General features: G+C 35.1%; 2 protein-coding genes across 3 annotated transcripts in view; one reads left to right on the plus strand and one right to left on the minus strand.

Moving 5' to 3' along the window:
• Positions 1-23,535, plus strand: part of MCPH1 (microcephalin 1) — a 123,805-nt gene that overhangs the window by 61,970 nt on the left and 38,300 nt on the right. The gene's annotated exons all lie outside the window — the stretch shown is intronic.
• The window catches only part of ANGPT2 (angiopoietin 2), a 41,553-nt gene that overhangs the window by 14,493 nt on the left and 3,525 nt on the right, over positions 1-23,535 (minus strand). The window contains exons 2-4 of one of the 2 annotated variants that reach the window (XM_066314905.1): positions 4,461-4,616; positions 2,297-2,418; positions 440-672 (exon numbers count right to left, since the gene is read on the minus strand). In XM_066314905.1, coding sequence (XP_066171002.1) covers positions 440-672; positions 2,297-2,418; positions 4,461-4,616 — 511 coding nt within the window. The remainder of the gene's footprint in view (positions 1-439; positions 673-2,296; positions 2,419-4,460; positions 4,617-23,535) is intronic. The other variant, XM_066314906.1, reaches the window with a different exon arrangement.

Consider the following 23,535-nt stretch of genomic DNA (forward strand, 5'->3'; position numbering starts at 1 on the left):
AAGACAAAAAACTTGGAATTTACTTTGTTTAGAAAAACTTACAACCTATGTTATAATAATAACATATAGGACAATACTAAAAGCGGGGACTTCTGAACACCCTTTTCCTTTTCTATGATCCACCTTACAGTAATGTATCATAGACCCACCTGTACTGTCTTTTAAGTTCTAATGACAACTCTTAACAATTTTTCCCAGTATTTAGTTTAAAACCCTTTCTTTAGGGGTTCTCTATGCTTGTGTATTTTCAGCCTGAGAACTTTACAGGCAACTGTACCAGATTCTACAGTCTTTTAGAACAGTTTCTTAATCTGTCCAAGTTCCATATCAGACATGACATTCAAGGCAGGGAATTGAATGTGTAGCCATAACTGTTTACATAAATTAGGAAGTAGCCCTGAAATGAAATAAGCATTAACTTTAGTCTGCTTTAACTTACAGTTTGGTGTCGATATCATAGTAAGCAAGCTGTGAACCGTCTCCATCAGATCATGTTGCTGTTTTTGCAGGGCAGAGTTGTTTACTGTAGCTGTAACTAACTGTTTTTCTAGTTCTTCTATAATAGAATTCTGTCTGGCCACTAGGACTTGAAGCTGATCTTTTTCATCTTTTATTGACTTCAGCTGAAGCATGTGCTTGTCTTCCATCTCAAGAACTCTTTTTTCTAAAAAGCTAAATAAAAAAATTACAGTTAGGCTCTCCAGAAACAATTTTGAGCTGATGTCAAGAGAATCCAGCATGTTGTTATAAGTTTCTTTCTTCATAAACACTCAACTTCATTTTCTGATGCTATGCAAGCAGTAGACAACTAAATGGAAGTTTAGTTTGATCCATATGCTTTAATATATTATATAAGTGCACTAATAAAAATAAAGTGTGTATTGCAGGCTTTAAACATGTAATCATTGGGTGTTTGATAATTCAACATTATTGAAAAATAAGGTGACTAAGTTTTCATGGGTTTACGCTATTAAAACTTAGGAAACTTATTTAACTATGTAACTATGAATATTTCAAATATCCTATAATAAAATACATACTTAATATAAATATTATGACATTTAGACAGGAAAACATGCAAATAGTTATTTGAAGATGGGTTAGCCTTCTCCAGTTTTGGAGCTGGTATTATTAGGGAACTGGCTGGGAACACTATTTCACTGCTAATTGTTCTGATATAGACTCTGAGAGAGCTGATGTTAAAAGATTCATAGCCCGAAGAGAGTAGTTCACCTAAAATCCATTTAGCTGTTACAGAAAAAAATATCCTGAACCTTATATATAATTATGTTTCAAGCAGATTAGTTCAATGCAGATTGTATTTTGTTAGGTGAGGAACAATGCTTTTGTATTTTATGTGGATGCTACAAGGGTAGTCTAAAGTCTGCTGAGTTCAACACCAAAAAACATGACCTTTTAAAAATCAGTATTTCCTTTGCTTTCCATTTGATAAGGATGCTTGTTTTTCTTAAGTTGGTAGATAAAACCTTTAGGGAACATATATAAATGTAGTAAAGTAGTGAAAAAAAGAGTCAAAACATGTCTCCTGGGTTTCTTAAGCTAATTCTTTCAAAGAAAAAGCACTTTGCACATATGGTTCTCATTGAAAAACATAGCTTTGAAGGAGAAAACTTACTGTTTCACTGCTTTTAGATTCCTCTGTAAACTATTTATTGCCAAAAGTAAAATAAGACCGTGGTGATACGGAAATGAAACTAGCTGAAAAAAGGTATGAGCCTTTGGACTATAGCTGAGTACTGAAAAGGATAGGAGTAATAGTTGGATGTTGGTCAACTTCAAAACATTTACTCTTAAGGAATGCTGAATATGATTAGTGCTTTATTTCTCTCACTACATTAGATAAAAATTGTAGCAATGACCTGGTTAATCATTAGGATATCATTAGGATATTAAAATGGAAATAAAATATTGGAGATGTTGGTTACACTCAGTTAGTTTGAATCAGGTTAGATCAAATTCATCTGGCTAAGTCTAAAGAAGAATATAAATTGGGTACAACTGAAGTACTGTTTCAGTTTTATCCTTAAGTTCCTCATATAAAGGAGATTTTTAAATAGTGAAGTACAATATATAAACAGAATACTAGAACAAACCTGCATGAATCTCCTACCCTTTAAGTAATACATGACCTTTGTAATGAGTGGAGGTAACATTTTGTAATCAGTTTGGAGAGCTTGTGTACAAACCCTTATTTTCCTACTTGAGTACACTTGTTTCTAAAACAATTAGAAGGGCACTTCATGGAGTAGCATTTTATTGGGCTGTGCAAACTTACCTGTTTTTTTCTTGTAATTTAGTTATCTCATTGGTCTGGTCTGAAATCTGTCTTTCTAGTTTGTTTGTTGAAAGAGAGTGTTCCAAAAGCTGAAGTTCAAGTCGAGTTGTCTGGTTTAATACCTAAAAAAAGATTTACAAAAAAAACTTCTTAAAAGATACTTCTTTTAAATAAATTGTAAATTTGTTATGTTGTGAAATCATGCCAATCTCTATGTATACCTATTATTAAGAAATATTTTTCAACACTTAATTTAGGCACAAATGTTCTCAGAATCAGAATGAAGAAGAATACATGGAGTTGCAGCAGTTTTGTTATTACATTACCCTGTATCACTGGGAATATTTCAGTAGTGTGCTTTGTTTCTGATGAGAGTTACTGTGTACGTTAGCTTTGTTGATATACCTTCCCTTCTGTTATGATAATTCTTATTTCATTACTGGAACTATTATGGTTATGCCTCAAAGAATGAGTTGTTTTCCCCATCTGGTGTTGAAAGTAAGTCACTCACTTGCTGAAATCTTGGCACAGTCCTGAAATCACTTGGTAGTTCTCTCTTAGATATTTTACTCAGTCCCAAATTATATTTTGAAGTGCTTATTGTGTGAACCACACTTTAGTCGATTCATTCTTTGCATTTTAGTATTACCTTTTCTCTATGCATTGTTTACAACGTATTTGCATCTTTAAATGAAGGAATGCAGATACTAGGAAACATGTAGGATACTCAACCATTTGTATTGCATTACCTTGAGGCAAGTTTTCTAGAAATATTTTCTCATTGTTTTAGAATAGCTTTTTTTAATTCAACAGAATTTGGCTTTCCTTGACAGGAAGAATTGATTACTCATGTCCTTCATGTTAAACAGTCATTCAGGACATGATTTCACACTTAAGTGTAATTGAAAACTATTGCCAAAAGTAAGCGTCCTTGAGAGGGCAATTGTTTGGTTAATTTCCTTATGTTGCTAATTAAGCCCTTAACCCAGTCACCAGTAATTTCAAGCAGAGAAGGAAAGTTACAGTGATGATATTCTTCCTCTAAGCAGAAAATAATTGAGTAATTTCCATAAAGACATTACTGTGAATTAACAAATACATTCTCTCAACATTTGCAAAATATTAGGCTCCTGAATAATACAATGAAAGTTGAACTTAGTATGCCTATGAGCTACGAATTATCAGTTTATCAAAGAGTTCACAAAGTCATGATTTAGGTTAAAAAATATAATTTAATTCATTGAATGCATTCTACAGGTAGTAAAATGTCTAACAAGGATTTTAGGCTTTGCATACTTTTTATATTATACAAAATACTATGTGCTGCATGATATATCTATTATTTGTTTTGGCAATTATAGATCTGCATCTTCCTACCACGTCTGTGAAACTACGAATACATACCACTCTGCATGGATTGGACTTGTCCTTCTACTAATATCTGCATTCTGTTTAACAGAATGTTTTATTGTACTTAATGCTTTTCAATTAAAACCCATTTGTTTTTTTATTTGAAGTTAACAAAGACAAGTTAGACAAGTTTACTTCTGTGTGAATACACTTTTCTAGCAGCCTCCTAATTTCTTTTTTCTTGATTAATTTCAGATTTGTTTATGTATCCCTTTGTTAACCATAATATAGTGCATTGTGCTGGAAATTAACTGTTATCCCACTTAGAGTTATCTGTGAAAACATTAATTGAAAAGACATAGTTCTCTTGTAAGTTTAAAAAAATTAAAAAGGAAAGATTCAGTCTAAAAAAGCAATTAAGCTGGTAAATGGAACAAAGACAGTTTAAAGAGACTCGTTTAGATAAGATTAGTAATGAGAGGGCCATATAAAGCGTGCTAGGACCCAACTGATGCCTGGATATAGTATAGTAGTTTTAAATACATTCTCTTTAAAGATTAATTTACCAATTGTGTTTCTAGACTTACTTAAAATACTGCTGTAATGAAAATCACTCAAGTGACAACAGTGGGCTTGAGATGGAGCTATTTATTACCAAATACTAATGTTTCCTTCAGTTGGGTAGAACTGTGGGTCAGTCACAACGATTGACTTCTAATTGTTGAACAGAAGCGTGTAACACCAAACAGCGTTAAATGTATAGCTGTCGTATTTGGGAAGCAGAAGCATTTTAAGGTTGAAATTCATTACTTACTTGTGCTTCAACATCTGTTAATTTGCGGGTCTGTTCAGCTGTTTGATTTAGCAAGTTTGTGCCTATTTCAATCATTACTGCAGTCTGGTTCTGCACTGCAGTTTGCTGGATCTCTACCATTTCTTTCTTCATACTGTCTTGGATGTAATTCTCAAGCTACATGGGAAAGGAAAGAGAGAAGATAGTTGGAAAGGGGGTAGTACAGTAAGCCTGCTGGCAGCCTTGCTAAACAAATTTGGTCCTTGTCCTTGTCTGTTTTGTATTTATGTTAAGTTTCCCAACATTAAGCTCTGTGAAAGGAAGACCAAATATATGGCCACTCATTTTCGAAAGGCAGGGACAGACATTTGCAGGAATTAGCTAGTAGGTACAGTGATTAAAGGGCTTGTGGGCACTTGGAAGCCTTTCTGCTCTACTGCTCCCACCATTTTAACCATCAGAGGAGCTTCGCCAGCTTTGGCAATGGTGGGAATTTTTTAGAAGATAAAAGTTTAGGAGTTTAGTCATCTTCCTGTATTTACACTTAACTATTTTAAAAGCATTTTTCATCACATGACTACAAGTCAAGACAAGAGGTCAGATGTCATTTAACACTGTTATGTATGCATTTTTATCAGAGAGAATTTCAAATAAAGACATAAAACAGTAGAAAAACCTATAAATACTTTAAATGCTTAATATTAAGGAATGCAAAAGTTGTTTAAAATACTTGACTCTGAAGTAATTTCTGTCTAAACTAATAAGGCTTTTTTAGTAGTTATTTTATAACGGAACACCCTGCTTTCAAGGAAAGTGAGGAGAAAATAAGTAATAAGGAGAAAATTTAAGTAGCCTTTTGTGTAAATCTTTCTTTCTATTTGTTTGGATTATGAAAAAGCAGACTGATTTTTCTTCACACTTCTTTATTTCTTGTCAGTAATTGCAAATATTTCATATTTCTTTGATGTATCATTGCTATTTCTTTGATGTGTCATTGCTTATGTTTGAATTCATAAAAATCTGAGCCACAAGGCTTTATTTTTTCCATTGACTGAGGAAATTTCTAGAATCAAACTTCTACTTCGCTCCAACACTGTTCAATCAAGAGAACCGTATTAAATTTTGAGCTTCATACTCTACCTACAGAAAGGATACTAGCTAATGAAAAATAGCTATTGTCATTAAGTATAAATGTTAATACATCACCAATTGCCTATCTAATTGAAATGGTAAAACAGGTTGATATCTTGATTTTTTTTAAAAATAATATTTTTATAGTCTTATCTTGATATGAATGACTGCTTCTAATAAGAAGACACTTTGAACTTCATTTATGGCTACTTTCCCTACCGGTGAGGGAAAAGTATCTTGTGATTTAATATATATAAACATTAACTTCCAACCAGCTAAAGACTGATGGGCAGATCTATCAGCTTTGAATATTTAAGGTTTCCCCCTTAAATATTACTTGAGAAATTATTGGGTTAAGTTTTCTTACTTCACACCTGTATTTTAAAGGTGGCAAATGAAGAAAACAGGGTATATTAAGAAATCAAAACTTCTAAAACTGGTAGAATATTTTTACATTTGAAGTGACCACTATTTCTTGATACCCATTGTGACCAAACTGTCAAAGCAGTATTTGTTTACTCCAGTCTCCCCATGCAGCTGGTGAACTGCAATGCACAACAGGGAGATTTCTGACAGGGCATAAGCTTTCACCCACATCTACTGTTCTGCTCCATAAACATACTTATTTCTCAAGTGTGCCACAAAGATTTAAAACCAGCCTTTAGGCAGACCTCTACATGCTTTTTGCATAATGATCTTTTTGAATACTAGAAGTAAGCATACAATCAACTGCATTTTGACATAATAATTTAACATGGATATCTTCAATTGCCATCATACTGTGGTAATTGGAGTTGTTGATTATTCACAGGGATGATTCTTACATGTTACCTTTTGCTTCAAGCTATTCCTCATTTTCAAAAGCTTCTCCACCCAGAGACAAATCTAATTTGACCAAACATGTCGGAATTTTTGAATTCTTTGGTGACGTCTTTTAGGTCAGCTTCTTTTATGTTGTACAACAATCAGTGCCTTTTAATTGAGTAGTAATAGTAAGGTATCTTTGGTCCGTGATCATTAGACTATGAGATGTCAGAGTATAGCGGTAATTTGTTTTAAAAAGCAATGCAAATTGGTATTTGGTGCACCAGAGAGGACATTTGCAAAATGAAGACTTTTATATAGATAAAAATAAGTAATTTTTCACTCAAGTGAGATGAAGACTGAGAACAACAAATATATTTTGCTCTGAAAATGGAATTAAATGATTTATGATTCCAAATTAACTTTATCAACTGAATCTGAAAGACTGCACATCGTTATAGATAACATTGAAAAAAACTTTGCTCAAATACAGCTCTGTTAAAAGACTATGAAGTGAGATCTCCAGAATGTATTTTATTTGCCTCAGTATCACAGTTAAGCACAGAAATCTCTTTATCAAGATCAAGGATACAGCTTCACCAGACAGACTTAATGCATTGAAAATATTGCATAATCTTTAATTTTTAAAAAAAGGCCCAAAATATAAAGGAAGATAGTAATAAATAGGTCAACAAAGAAAGATTGTCCATGAGCTTTGATTCTTTCATGAAATAATTGCACATATTTAACCTCATTCTTCGAGTTTCTTTGTTCACCAGAGAGTAGAATGGGAATCTGAGCAAAGTCGTCTCTGCATATAGGATTACAGAATTGCCTGACTTCTTTGAAATTGTTATCACTGAGTTATCCCAAAACACACTACTAGAAAATGAGTTAATTCTGGGCTTAAAGGTAAGGTAAACATTTTATGGTAAGCTTAGGCAATTGCCCAGTTCAAACACACAGATGTAAGGTTGCTCTGAATACAGTATGCAAAACTCATTGTTACAATTTAAGGCATGTGGTGGTTCTGGTTGCCAGATTTCTATACCCCTTGTCACTCTACTTGTAACCTTGGAAAGCAGTTTTGTTTGGACACACAGATCAGCATTTTCATAATTTGTCATATTTGAATATCTGTAAGTGTAAGCATATCTCCAAGTATCTGATTTCTTTCAAATAATTTCTCATTATGTGGAGATTTCCAAATCACAGAAGTATTCTCTTGACTCCAGTTTTAAGTTTGTCTTCACATCTGTTTTTCAACTTAAAAAATATTAAATATGTCATTTAGGGAATATGGTATCTATGCTTACTTGAAAGCATGTAATGAACCAAAAGGGATTTAAGATTTAAAGCCAGTTTCTTTATCTGGTTCATTTATTCTAATTTGGAGCAACATGAAGCATCAAAATTATAATGACCTATTAAGTGGCTTTGGAGCTTCTTGTGTTTTTTTCCTTAAAAATCCTACAAAGCACGATTACATAAAATCCTTCTGTTTTCTTCCTTCATATTCACTAATCCTCTCCCACTTTTGTACATTCTCTGCATGTACACATCATAAAATCTCTTTTTCTGACCTGCACCAATATGTGCACTGATCCCTCTCTGTTTACTTCCCCTCTCTCTTCATCACACAATACAAAACTGTAGAAAGTAGCACTTTTTACAACTACAGCATCCTAAATTTTTCTTAGTGGCAGGTGCTTACTTTCATCTTTCTACAAAGAGTAATAAAAGAATGACTTTCATCCAAAATGCCCCACCATCTCCCACTGACCTTAGTGTCAGCAGAACATGTTCCCACTGCATACCCCTGGCAAGCAAGACCCTTGGGTTATGCTGAGACAGTGGTGGAAGAACTTTTTTAACACGAGCTCCAGTTCCCACAGCCACTGAGCTACATGACAGCACTGAGGATTAGCAGCCATTTTGCAGGACTGCAGTTCTTTGTGGCAAATTTCTTTGTAGAGTACTATTCATCAGCTCCTACCAAGGAGCCTCCTTTCTTTGTAAGCAGTAGCACACTCAGAGTTTCTGAAAGGGGAAGAATAGCTTGGGTAAAAAAAAGGTTTAAAATAAGGAAGGACACAGGAATGAATGCCTCAGTCCCCATCCATCAGTCAGGAGGCTTGGTAGTTTGAACAGCATGTCTGTCTTCTTCAATATTTTGTCAAATCTGGAAGGTGAAACAGGGACTATTTGCCAGATTTCTCCATTGCCATGGTGCTAGTGATGGTTTTTAATTCAAATTATATTTGAATATTATAAGAATTGTGTTAACCATGATTACATTATTGTTATTTTGAACAAAATAAATATTAAAACCTAATAGCTGACTATTAAGTTATGCATCTTCTTTCAGAAATTTTGCTTTTAAGGGAGTAAGCAAATCAATGAATCCTATCTTAAAGATAATGCAAGAGGGAGAGAATATTTGAAAGAAGGAATAGTTAGTTGATAGCATTTCAGTGATTCTTCTTGGGATTTTTTATTAAACATTCTATCTTTTGTGTAATATTTTGGCTGGCATGTATTACTGAACAAAGTAAGTATAAAAATGAAAACACAGATGGGAAAAAACATGTCTCAAAATATGCTTAAATTGCAAAAACAGCTGGGAAAATTGAAATACTTTCACAGTTAAGATTTGTTATAGAGTTATAGGGAAGCATTTTTAGAGAAAAAATTCTCTAAGGTCATCACTTTGGGGCTGCATCATGCTTTATTACTTCAAATCATATAAAATCATAAAATTTGGCAAAAATACTTCAGCTAAGTGGCCAAAAAAAAAAAAAAAGGACAGGTCATCATATTAGAGCACATTCCAACAAATTGCTTTTATAGTCAAGGCATTTTTTTTAAACAAGCTTTAAATTGGCAAGAAAGGAAAGACAACATGTAGAGTATGCACTAAAAGAAGTATGTTTTCTAACCACTGGTAGAGATAGTATTAACCCATTATGAAGGGCTATCAATATTCAGTCAAATGAAAAGTCTTCCTGATGGTATAGTTTATGTCCATATTATAGAAATTTTCAAAGAATCAGCAACTTATTTGTGTATTTTATAGACATTTGATTTACCATTTTTTTCCATTCTAAGTTATGTCTTGCATTTTTTCTTTGCTGCCAAATGTTTAATCTATACTAATTAAACAGTCATGTTCCTGGCAGCATTTATGCTCCATGAGTACATACATCCCTCCTTTGCCAAATGCTACGCCATATAAATAGTACAAAGTATTGGATGTTTGTTCTATTTTATTGAATTTGTCAGTTATTGGAGCAGGCTTTCCAAATAAAGCTTGGTGATTTTCTTAATGTTTACAGACTCATTCTGTCAACTAACATTTATTTTCAGCAAGAGCTAATATTAATCACGAGTTTCTATACAGTGCCATGTCCTGTGTGAACAGGTTGTGTTACAGCACATATTACATACTTAGTCATCTAATGCAGATACATAGAAAACTGCAGGGCTAATGACACACATGTAATAGTTTTCCTCAAACTTTTGTTTTGGATTTACAAAAGTGGAGTAGACAGAGTAGAAAACCTAGCAACAAAAAATACATTTACATCTTAGGCACCTTTTAAATATGCATCGAAGCTACAGAGTTTGGTATATCGTTGGAACCTGGGCAGTAAGGAGTTAATGTGTTGTTGTGCCTCAAATGCTGATGGTTATTCAAGTGTGCAAGTAAGAACAAGATGTGGCTAGAAAGAGGGGCTGCTGAAAAGTAGGGCAGCACCTTTCTGGACCCCACTTCCCTCTTCTGGTCTGTGGTGACATAAAGGACAGCAGATGGACAGAAGCAGGGTCAAGAATAAGGCATGAACTGTCAACTCAGGGTCAGTCCAGTAGAGGGAGGATCAAGACTATCAAAAGACCCTCAAAGACCCTCAACCCATTTCCAGAAAGGTCCAGAAGAATGGAGTGCACCTACTCACATTTACATGAAGAGTGAGGAAACCTATTCCCAGGGGAGGGAAATTTACCTATAAAATGGTAACCCTACAAAGCTTGGGTAGCACCACCAGGACCTTAGACACCCTATTGGTTGGATCAGTGCTAGACCTAGAACTGGTGATCCCCTTTCCTCTCCTATCTCATTTCTCTTTATAAGGGCAAACATATTTCCATGCCAAGTGTGTAGTCTGTTAATAAAACTTTGTGAGCATTTTTCTTTTGGACCCTTTTGGCTTTTGCTGCTCTTCTTTGACCAAAGGCATTGAGGAGTTTTAGGTGCTCCCTTCCACGAAGGAGTGACATGTGACACATATATTAAGGTGTCAAAAGCTTTAAGTTATGGTTCTCACATCTCTAATAAAAATGTCATGTGCTTTATTCAAAACTTATCTTTGCAAATTTGAACCACTTGAGTTTAATCAGCTCTTCCAATACCTGTGGTCATCATTCTGGTGCTTTATTCACAAAGATGTTCATTATACGCACAAAAGTGAGCAAAATGGAAAATGTATTTAAGCATCCATAATCAGATTTGCTTAGTTTTAGTAACAGGGCAAAATAAGAAAACTGCTGAGTCTCATTTGTTCCTTTGGGAATACTTTTTCAGAGTATAGATGAGACCTTCCTGCTTCTCATACTCCAGATGTCTTGAGGTATCTTTAACCTAGTAATGCTTGGTCTTAGTTACCCTGCCCTTTTTTCAGAGTGGCAATGTTCTTTGGATTGTGGCCACATCTGATTTTTTCATGACTCATCTGAAGTACAATCTAGCCTATAATTTGAATTTTTTTAAATGCTGTGCCAATGTGCAGTTTTCTGATTGTAAAAGGCTATCATTATATGCCACAAAATCCTTAAATTTCTCATTCACAGATACCTTTTTTATATAAAGACAAAAATATAGGTTTTAAAAAGACTATTTTAACAGACCTAATTTTCAATTAAAATACTAAATACTCAAATTGTTTATTTTTAGTATAATTTAAGTCGGTACATTAGAAAGATTTTCTTGGTATGAGCCACCTTGTATCCTATTGGATATGGATAATAGTGAAATGTAATGCACTCTTTGAAAAAGAAGAAAACACTGCCTCATTTTCATCACAGCAGTTTATGCAGGCAATATGTAGTATTTTACCAACATATATATGCTGCATATGCTCCTTAATGTGTATGTATGTAACCATACTGACAGGCACTTCATGTGTGCTTGTACTTGTATTATCATGTCAAATTAATGCATTGGTGTTATGAAGACAAAATGCTGTCCAAATTTCAATTTTGCAGACACTTCTGTTCTCCTTAAAATAGCTTTTCATACTTATTTTCAGTCTGTCCATGTTCCTACTGCTTAAAGTCAGAATGGAAATAGAAGAAACACTACCCTTTCCAAGAGTCATTTATCTTGACAGACCTAAGGGAACACATTTTTAATGGCATTGCATCAATCCCCATCAATCAGACTTCAAGCTATTTTAAATCAGCTTTTAATAAAATAATTTATTTCTCCATATTTTCTGGAAGTAAGTTATCAATTTTAGGAGCTTGTAACTTTTGGAAAAAATTAGTACACTGCAGAAATAAAACACAATCATATCTGAAAAGGAGACATTTAAAAATGTCTTGGGTTTTGTATGGTTTTTTTGTTTTTGTTTGTTTGTTTGTTTGTTTGTCTTTTCCCTAGAGCAGGAAGTCCCAATGGTCTAAGAGTTGTTTCTCAAGGGAGGGGGAAAAATCTTTTGGGAATGTATATGGGAATGCCTGAGATGTCTCTACGCTATTAGATTCTTACATGCCCCATCAAACATGTCTGTCTGTCCAGACCTCCAGCTAAGATTTTTCTCTTATCTCATTTTCCTGTCAGCAAACAAAAGGTGAAAGTAACATCATAAATGAATACTATCTGGAAGTGAGCTGTGATTTACTGGGAAATATTCAAGCTAAAATTGTGTAATAAAATACTAAAAGTTTAAATGCTAACTCTTAAAATAGTAAACACTGACTTTAAAGTAAATGATATGCAGACGGTTCTGGTAGGGACACTTGTGCACTAAATGAAATCTTAACAGCTTATTCTCCTGTTTGATTACATACATTTAAAAGAAAGTGTTACACTTTTATAATTTACACTTGCTAACGGAAGAAAAATATTCCCCCCCCTCCTTTACTGGCAAAACTCTACTTAAATAAAAACTAAATTTTCATTAATATAACATGAAACAAAATGTCTGAAATGTCTTTGTTTTCTATGCAAATATTTATGAAGAATGACTTTCAACTTGTGTTCTTGAATGGAAGTATTTTGTACCTAATTCTAAAAGTTATTACATCATGATTGTACTTCTACTGTATGTTTTGAACTATGAATGTTACAATCCAAGTGCTGATGTAGAAAAGGCAAAGGAGCACATAGGACAAGACTTTCACAGCTGAAACACTTCCAAAGGCTGTCGTAGAGTTGAGCTCCCACCATTCCAGACACTGAGCTTATTTTGTACATGTAATACTATACTGCTGCTTTCCTACACACGTGTTTTGTCATTTGGAGGATGATACAGGTTCTTTCTACTATATATGATGCACATACTTTCTATGGTGCATTTCTGGGGAGTTGTACATTAAATTGCAAATGAAAAAAAACACTGTTAATGGAAACTAAATAGTCAACTTGACAAACCACTTTGAATTTCTATACGGATAAGGAAATAATGAAAAAACCCCAAAATTTAACAAGAGTATCTTCAAAATTAAAATTAATTATTTGGTGATTACCCATACTTGTTGAGAGTTAAGGCTATTCATTCAGGTAATAATTTAAGATTCTGAATCACCATTTTTCTGGATCACAGTTAAGCGGTATTTCTCTTAAAAATCAGGGAAGGAATTCATAAAGTTCCCATTAGTCTAAAAATAAAGAATAAATAAATAAATAGTGTGAGTCATGAATGGCATTTTGCCAAAGTTCAGTAGCAGTGAAGCCAGGAAGACAAGAAGCCAGTGATGCTTCTGCCATTCACTGAAATCCATATAAATATTTTTTGTTATATGCAACAAGCCAGCAATACTCAAAATTAGGACTCCATACCAATAAACAGTGTAGGAAATACTGCTAATCAATATTTAAATTTAAAATACTAGGTTATGGCATTGGGCTATAATTTCACAAATTGAATATTCAAAATTTTTGGAGACACGCCTACATGCTTGCAATCAGATTTTGGATTTGCATGCTACCATTAGGGAATCAGGACTCTACCAGACCAGTGTAAGGACGAGATTCTACCCTACAAAGATAACATCTAAATAAGCACTTGCTATCCCAGATCCCAATAATCCTCTCTCATTTGTGTATTTTTTCCATTCCATTGAATAATAGGCAGCTGAAATTAACTTACTATCAGATATGTTGGTGACATTTTTAATGAAAAACATTGTCTGTGTAGCCTCATAAACTTTAAAAATATGTAACAAATGTGTCAGTCACAGTTAAAGCCATTTATCTTTTTTATCTCAACTAAAAATATCAAGGTTTTTTTATGAACTCCTCTTTCAACGGGACAGTCTATTTTACAGAACAGCTCATCATGGGGTGAAGCAAATCAGAGTTCAAGTTTTTGATGAATATGAAGCAAATTCTGCTTCTCAAAACATGTTACTGGGGAAGTGAAAGAGCTAGGCATTTGCAGTTCGTTCTCAGCATTGCTTTCTAGGGAAGCAGTCATCTTGCATTCTATTTCCAACCAGAAGGAAGAATGATTTGGAGTTCAAGGATCAAACTAGTTAGGAAGCTATGGAACACAATTAGTCCCTTTTGTAAGCTATAAAACTGCATGTCTCCAGTTTCAAAGCTGTGTTCACAGAGCATCTTTCAGCATGACAAAAATTAAATTATTTTTAAAGTTCACAGGTTAAGGAAACTGAAAGCATTTTAGTAGTTCTTAAGCTTTGCAACGTACTGGCATCTAATTATAGTTTATTGAGCTTTTATGATACCTTTTTTCTGTAGAATAAGCCTCAATAATGCTACCAAGTGACAACCAGTAATTTTTGCTGAAGGCCAGACAAATTTTGAATGCTCAAGACTTTGTTGAAGGACATGTCAGGTACTGATTTCAGTTTTGAGAGACTGAATTTCTTTACTAAGAATCCATTCACTGATTTAGGAGGGGGGAAAAGAAATTCGTGCTCGAGCACTCTAGTTCATTTTTTAAGATGCACTGCATCTTTCTCACTACCATTTCAATTGATAAAATGCTAGATGGACTGGGGAAGTGGGGTGTCTGGAGAACTGCTACATTTACATCACCTCTTGAAAATTCCTCACTTGCTGGGCCAAACCTGTCAGAGAACTTCCCAAAGGTTTCCAAAACACTGGGTGGAGGAAGCAGGAGCCAAAAACCAAACAACCCTTAACATGACTACAGAAAGCACTAAAGGCTGCCTTAAAAAAAGAAGCTCAGGTGATAACCTCTGCTTGGTTAAAAAAAATAGCATCCTTATATGTTCTTGTCAAATGCTATTTATTTATTTCTCTGTACTGTTCCATTAGCTCAGTAAAGCTTCTGAGCAAAAGCTTCTGAGGAATTCCATGCTTGAAAGATAAGGGTAAACACCAATATTTGGAAGCAAGATCAGAACATATAGGCAGCATATTGCAGAAGCAAAATGTAGTGTGTGATGCAGGAAAAAAAATTAAATTATGTAATCCTCATTTAAAATACTTTTTTTTTTTCCCCTCAATAGCTGGAATCATCCATCTAAAGGCAGACAGCTTAGGTTTTTGGAACAGAAACAGGAAGACAGATCTTTCCAAAATTTCCTCTTTGCCTCTGGTACCCCCTGAGCACTCAGGTGATGATGGAAAGTAACCTCTTCACTGAGCTCCAGTCAGTGCTCCGGAAAGCTTGACACCCTGCAGCTGCCAGGTGGTGCCCTCCTAGAACGACCAGAAGCCAGATCCTCTCAAAACAAATGATGCTATTGGCATTAACCAGAAGAGGAGAAACTCTCAGAAAAAAATGTCTGAGGACCAAAGCTATACTTTATAGGATGGGTATTTTATGAGGGGACACTGTTCTCTGTCAAGATCTTACAAGAAGGACCACTGAACAGGGAGCTTTTTAAATATGGTTTCCAGAGACTTCCTTAGATGTAGAACTCTGCTGTCAAGATGAGTAAGCACATTAGCAGTGGAGAAAGTACAATGACATTAATACTATATGCACCTAGCCAGAAAAAAAAAAAAAAAAAAAGCTGTTGTAGATTTGAGAGGTGGGCCTGTGCAAACATCATAAATTTCAATAAGGCCAAGTGCAAGGTCCTGAACCTGGGTCCAGGAAATCCCAAGCATAAGCATGGGCTGGGAGGTGAAGGGATAGAGAGCAACCCTGCCAAGGATTTGGGTGTGCTGGTGGGTGAGAGGCTGAACATTCCCCAGCAATGTGTGCTCGCAGCCCAGAAAGCAAATGGTATCCCAGGCTGCATCCAAAGCAGCATAGCCAGCAGGGCAAGGGAGGGGATTCTGCCCCTCTGCTCTGCTCTGGTGTGACCCCAGCTGGACTACTGCTACATCCAGCTCTGGGTCCCACAGCATCAGAAGGGATTTGAATGGGTCCAGAGGAAGGCCACAAAGATGACTGATGGTTGAAGCACCTCTTCTGTGAAGACAGCTTGAGAGAGTTGGGATTTTTCAGTCTAGAGAAGAGAAGGTTTTCGGTCTAGAGAAGAGGAGACCATAGAGCACCTTTCCAGCACCTAAAGGGGGCTTACAAGAAAGCTGGAGAGGGACTTTTTCACACAGGCACGTACTGACAGGACAAGAGGGAATGGCCATAAACTGAAGGAGGGTAGGTTTGTGTTAGATATTAGGAAGAAATTCTTTACAGTGAGGGTGGTGAGGCACTGGCACAGGTTGCCCAGAAAGTTGTGGACACCCCATACCTGAAAGTGTTCAACCCAAGACTGCATGGAGCTCTGAGAAACCTGCTCTAGTGGAAGGTGCCCCTGCCTACAGCAGAGTAGTTGAAATTAGGCAACCTTAGGTTACCTAGGTAACTAGGTCCGTTCCAACCGAAAGCATTTTGTGATTCTGTGAAAACTCAGGAAAGTATGTACAGAAGGTTAAAAACAAACTTAGCAATAAGGAGAATCCAGAACTGAGAATTCTGAATGAGAAGAATGTAGAGGAAAGGGACTGCCAGGAAGCTGCATAACTATAATAGAAGGAAAGAAATAAAGGAAATGAATCTGTGTGAGCAGAATTTTAAAAGTGGATGTGGATAGGAATAGGGATAGGAATTCTTAATGACAGTATGCTGCAAAAGGAGACTGGAAGGCTGATCTTTAAGCCAGCTGAGGGAATGAATTCTCTGTTTTGCTTGAAGTTCAAAACACATCATGCAGTTGGAAGAAAATTCACTGAGGAAAATGGTGAGTGCAAAGGACTTGACTGGATGAGACTCTTGGGAGATGTTACTCCCACATGGACTAGAGAGGGACAAGAAAAGGAAAATGCTTATTTCCTTGTGATGAAAAGTATTACTTTTTTTTCTATTCCAGTAGCATCCTTACTTAGTTAGAGGTAGTCCATATGAATTAAGCCTTAAAGGACATGTCTAATTTACTGGTCTACTCCATTATCAACTTCAAATGCTTTTTCAATATTGTTTTATTAATACTTAATTAATGAAATGAAGTATTTTTAGTTTCACTAAAAAGTCAGTGGGAATTTTTCTACTTGTTTGGAGCAGAGCTAGGATTTCATATGCTATCCTCAGAGCCTTTTTAAAATAATAAAGTTTACCATAACAAAGAAGCTGAACTCAAGACATAGCTAAGTTTTTTTTCAAGATTCAAGTCAAATAAACTTACATGTCAGGGGGAAAAAATAGAGTATTTTTAACTATATATTTAAACTTTCTTGCCTAGCTGGTAGACTGCAGTTGTCAGAATCCTTGCTTGTATGTGCTAAGATTTCAACAGGGTCAGATTGTTTGTATTTGTTGCAGTTTATACTCTTTTTAAGGGCTAGGTTATTAGTCTAGGGGCTTACTTTCTAGTTATTTGAACTTTGATAGGATGAAACAGAGTAGTTTTCAGAAAACATTCCCATTAAGGCTCCAGTAGCAATTACAATAGGGTTTTATAATTTACTATTACTTTATATGCAAACATTATATCTGACAGAAAATCTGGCATCAGGGTGACAGTTTAACATAAGTGAAAACACAGGAATAGTTAATATGGTCAAAGTTCAGACTTCATGCAAGGAAGCTGAGGGGTTTTTAAAGTCAATTCCTTAGAAGGAGTAAAACAAAAGATTTTTGTATTTTTTTACTTATTAATTTAAGCTGTCTTTTGCCTATTTTTTCAAAATTTTTAAGTTGTACTAAGAAACTGGAAACTAGTGTTTCATTTGAATAGTGGAATTACTCTATTTGTAAAAATAATTCTGAAAATAAAAGCAAAAATACAGAAATATTTTCATTAGGTCTTCACTGGGGAATTTCCTTGAGTAAGAAAACTGACTGGACAGGGTATCTGTTAATGCAAACTAAAGTATGGCAAGTGTATTTTCCATTATTACATGTATTTTAGTCTTGATATGCAGCTTTTTCATGTTTGAATGTTAAGATTTTGCATAGCTGAGATTGTCAGTTGACAGCTGATAGCCTGGAAAAATGAGGCTATTGCTTCTTGACTGAATGGCATATTCTCCTTAAGGTGCTGGTTTATATTTCATTCTGGAGCCATGGGCTTAAACTAGTATCTTGCAGGTAGTTATACCTTGTAAATGGAAAATGAGGAAAATTGTTGCATAGAACATAATGTAGTTCATGGGAAAAGACCTAAAGCAAGTATATAAAGTGTCATAACATGATGTCTACAAGTTCTGTCAAGAAAGACAAAACTAAAAAGACTTTTAGCTGGAAGGGATCAAAATTAAACCTCTCAGCTTACTCAGGTACCTCTGTACATCAGGTCACATGATGAGCAGCAGCCCTGTGGCACACGGATGTCACATCACAGATGTCACATCACGTGTAGGGGAGCTGCTATGGGGGCTATGGCTATTGCCCAGGAAATGTCCTTTCCACTGAGCTGGGTGTCTCCCCATTCCCACACTCTGACAGAATGGAACAAAGAGGCTTTTCCTTCCAGGATCACACACATCAGGTGCAGGGCCTGAACCAAAAAGCAGGCATAGCGATGAAGCTGATACCGTGAGTGCAGGAGGTGAATGACTCCTAGTGCCTGCAGCATGAGAATGAACAGGTCTGCAGAGCTGTTGTTTGGAAAGGCTTAAGACACTGCTCAGTTCTTTTTTCCAGAGATTTTCAGGATGTCCTACTATTTTAAAATAGATACAGTTATTTTCTCCAAAAATGAGAACTTCTAGGTTTTCTCCCTGTCAGAAACTTATTTAAGTGGAGTCATAAAGATCAAACATTTGCTCAGTGTGTTTTCCTGTGGTTTTGACAAACAGTTTATTCAAAAACTATACTAAAATTTTGCTTCTGAAGTACAAATTATGGCAGTTATGATGATACTGTAGCACACTGAAATGCTCTAACATGATATAGTTTTGATTTTATACTGAACTACTCGGGTCCTCATCAATGCTTTAGTACAGATTTTGAAATGCGCATAGCTAGTTTCAATCTCGTGATAATTATATTACTAGAAGTTATTACACAGTCTAACACCTGAATGCCTATTAGGAGAATTTCAGTTTCTAATATTGAAGAGCAGTAATGAATCAAGCAAGTGGTTTTATTCCCCCTACTGGAAATAATAAGCTCTCAGATGTGTTACCACAACACACTGATTTTAATACCTGAGCAAAATCAATTATACAAATTTGATATGTTGTTCCCTCGAGGGTAAATGAACTCTGTATAGTTGTGGTTTTTATTTTAAAACTCTATCATGCTGCTTGAGACCTGAATACAAGTACAAAACTAAAAAGATAATCTTTTCCCTACATTATTAAAGGGAGTTGAAGCAAAGCTATGACACTTACATGCTGCTTGGTTTTAACAAGAAATCTCCAGAGACAGCTGAACTGAAAAAAAAAGTTGCTGTCATCTAAGAATTCTGAAGTATTTGCTCATCTAGAGAGGAAAATGTTTCCTTACAGCTTCTGTGAATAGTGAATTCTGTGAAGAATACTAGATTCCCATCCATACTCTTATTAACAGAGAAAAGTTAACAGAGGGAGGGTTGCATATTTTATCAGCTTTTTCTATTTAATAGTAAGACCTTTTTACAACCTTAATAGACTCCTGGAAGATTGTTAGCTAAACTGATAGAGCTTCATAAGGGCAGTATAAAGACAGCAGAAGAGTTCCTGTAGCTTCCTGCTCCCTTCAGACTAAGCCACAATGTGCTGGAAGTTGGAAAGAGAATAGATGGATATCATTTAAACATACAAATTGCAGGATACATTTGCTGAGCTTTGTAAACATCTTAATTTTAGGGTTAACCTGTTCTACAAACAGATAAAAACTAACAGGATTTTCAGTAATTACTTGGAATACCATAAGATTTTTTTTAAAAAAAAAAGCTTTTAAGGAGTAGTAATGTCTTTGTCTAGGCAGCTTAAGAACCGACACAGTGAGTGTTTGCAGACCTATCTAGGTGTGGGGGTTTTTTATTACAAAACATAGATCTGGATTTTGTAACCTGAAGAATTTTTTAACATCTCCTCCAAGCCTGGTTTAACTTGGAAAATCAGGTTCACCAAAAAGTATTTCTCTTTTTCTCACTAGAGAATAAAGAAAATTCTCTTTTTCTATGCCCCATTTCCTAGAAATATGTCTGGTCAAGGAAATTAAATGATCACAGTATTTTCAGTTGCAAAGCACTTTTTTAACTTATTGTGTGCATTAGGTTACTTAATTTAATGCTGTGTAATGTGCCATAACTTTCAAGCATTTCCATGTATTAAATTACTGTGCTATACATTTTTCTCCCCAAATGCTTTACTTTTTTAAATTATCTGAAGTTCCTATTATTTTACCACCACTAGTTTATAGTTGGCTAATCTGAGAAATTCAAATAATAAAATGGCAGATAAAATTGTCAGTGCATATTTCTGAAACTTCTTATTCAGTGCCATAGAATTTCTCCTTTTCTTAAAGGATCTAGTGATACTTACGGTCCACTGACATATTGTTTTCTCTGTGTGACATCCTTATTTCAGATACATGATTTTTTTGTTTTTCAAGACCTATCTTCTCCCCTTTTCCCTTACACAGTCTGTACAAGTATCCTCAAGGCTCCCATTAGTATCTTCACATGTTAACTTGATATGAGAACCATTTTTCTCTGAAGTACAATTTGCATCCCCAGTTCCAGGAAGTTTGGGGGGTTTTGTTCGTGGTTTTTTTTTTTATTTATTTTGTTTTTTGATTTAGGTTTTTTGGTTAGTTGGTTTTACTGTAGTTTTTCTGGGTGGTTTTTTTTGGTTTTGGTTTTTTGTTTGTTTGTGTTTTTTGGGGTTTTTTACAGTAAGAGTGGTGACACACTGGAACAGGCTGCCTTGAGAAGTTGTGGGTGCCCCATCCCTGGAAGTGTTCAAGGTTTGGCTGCATAGCGCTTTGAGCAGCTTGGTCTGGAAGATGGCCCTGCCCACAGCAGAGGGGTTGGAACTAGATGATCTCTGAAGATCCCTTCCAAACCAAACCAGTGTGTGATTGTCACAATGTGCAAATAGGAAGACACCAAAGTCTTACAGAAAAGCCATCAATCCTGCTTTGACTTTTGTACTCAAGCTGTATTTTAACAAGTGGGAAGCATAATGTGTATCTATATATTCATATGATATTTGCAGTCTCGTCTACAGTTGTACCTTCTACCTACTTTCCCTGGATTTTCAGGCTGATGACCTTCAGTGCTGAAGTAGTATGTCAGGATGAGAGCCATGCAGCATGCTAGCTTTTTTAAGTTCTTCAGCAATGCTGGCAAATCTGCCTCTTCAAGGGGGATTTCTGTCAAGTTTGCCATTCCCCTATTTGTCTCCTTCAGGTTGAAGAGGCTGATTCAATTTACTGTAGGGAGCTAAATAATATAGACTGAGACCCCTGATGAAACTCTCTCAGTTTCTGAAGTTCCAAAGATCCAGCCCCTCTCTGTTGTAGACAACTAATGTAAGATGTAAGACTGTATCTTCTGTGTCAGTTAGCAACATTTTGCCTGTCTAGCCCTATAACAATAGTAACAGTGGGGGAAGGCTGTCTTACTTTGCATCCACCCTGGTTTTCAGCTGAAGCTGTGTAGAAGCTTCTACAAGCTTCATGAAATGACAGATGCAGCAGGAGGTTCTTACATTAAAGTATGTTAAAAGTAATCAAAGAAATAATGGTTAACTAAGCTGCTTAGTATTATAAATAGAAAAATATGGTACATTTTCCAAAGCAAATACTGAAGTATGCAAAGGATAATATTAAACAGTCACTTAAGATACTAGTTGTCATATTTTACAGTTGTCATATTTTAGAAGGTTAGAAATGGGTCTAACCCATTTCTGTGTGCTCTAGGCTAACTTCCATTCTAAGCAGTGATAACTTAGGAATCAAGCAAATTATATTGTTTTACTTGGTAAATTTGAGGTGAGATGCAAATAGTTGAATTTTTTCATAATTAAGAAGAAAAAAGGAGCAGTAACAATAATCCTCTGTAAAAGAAACTATCCTCAACTTCATTCTCTCTGACAAAGTATCAAAGATATTCTAAAGGTTATGCTGTTAAATTTTATATATTAAGTGGGTATGCAAATAAAAAGAGCTGGAAATTGGCAATTCAAGTATCTTCAAGCTCATTTTCTATATGTACGTTTGAAGAAAGAAAATGAAAAGAAAGAAAGAAAAAAAGGAAATTAAGCACTTGCTGTTGGTAATTGAGAGAATCTCCCATTTTGCTATGTGGACCAGTCAAAGATGACAAGTTTATGGTCATGTTAACAACAAACAAAGCACAGGAAAATATGTCTTGAATGCTAGCAAGAGACTGGTTCTGTAAAACAAGCCTCTATTTATCCCATTTTTTACTGATAACTTCTGTGGTGAATTCTCTATTTCAATTTTGTCTTGTAGATCTGTACAAGAAAGTCTTATCTTCTTTGTTGATTTTGTACAGTTTCATACCTCTATCACCAATTTGGTATTTGTGGAATGATGAAGAAATGGTTTCTACAACATAGGCTTTAAACACATGCAATAGCACCATTTCAAATCCTTTCACTGAAATTTACCTACAGGAAATACAACAATAAACTGTATAATTATATCATCCAGAGTAGTGTGGAAGCTTTATCTGGTAACATACTAACCTGAAAGTACGGAAGTATTTTCTTTTGAGTCCTGCCAGTTTTCTTTTGCTTAGCAAATAATCGTTGATAGACAGAAACAAGCACTTTTCACAATAAGTAAAAACAGATGCATTACTTAAGAAAGGAATGTAGGATTCAGAGTCAGAATCTCCTCTTGTATACTTCAAAAACCAATACTGTTCAATATATTTATCTTTACCCATTGTGTGCAGATGCCTTTGAATGGCAGCATGTCAAAGTATCTTTTTGTATTTGACAAATGACAGTACAGCAATAATTACAACCTTTCAGGGTATCAAGACAAGGGAAAATTAATCTCAGTTAAGCATATCCAAAGATACTGCATTTCTATCAGCAGTGCATTCCCCTCCTAGTCTGCTGGGATGGTTCAGGATGAAGCTCTGGTCTTGGGTTTAAATGTTGACTCTTGACACAGACTTGTATTTGCTAGTCTTTTGATCTGCTGGTACACTACAAATAAATTACCTATATTCCAGATGCTATCATCAATTTGATCATATATTGTTTTCATCTGTTTGTAACAGGAAAGACTAAGAAAATATAACCTGTTTCTTTTACACTGTTGCTGTGGACAGTCATATTTCCTGAGTCATAGGGTCCAGTCAATATATTAAGAAGCAAATTCAAGTTGGCATTCAGTTATTTCAGTGTCTTAATACCTGAAAAAAAAATGCAGTTCCTTGAGTACAAGTGCTGTGACCCAAATGTGAAAGCTGCCATTTATTCAGATAGAAATAGTTAAGTTATTGAATCTAAGAGATTACCTGTCTTTTAGCAATATCTGAAAAACTGGTGTTTTGTATTAAAGGTTCCAAAGTATAATATCCAACATAT

The sequence above is a fragment of the Sylvia atricapilla genome, chromosome 3, assembly GCF_009819655.1.
Source record: "Sylvia atricapilla isolate bSylAtr1 chromosome 3, bSylAtr1.pri, whole genome shotgun sequence".
In the NCBI taxonomy this organism is placed as follows: Eukaryota; Metazoa; Chordata; class Aves; order Passeriformes; family Sylviidae; genus Sylvia; species Sylvia atricapilla.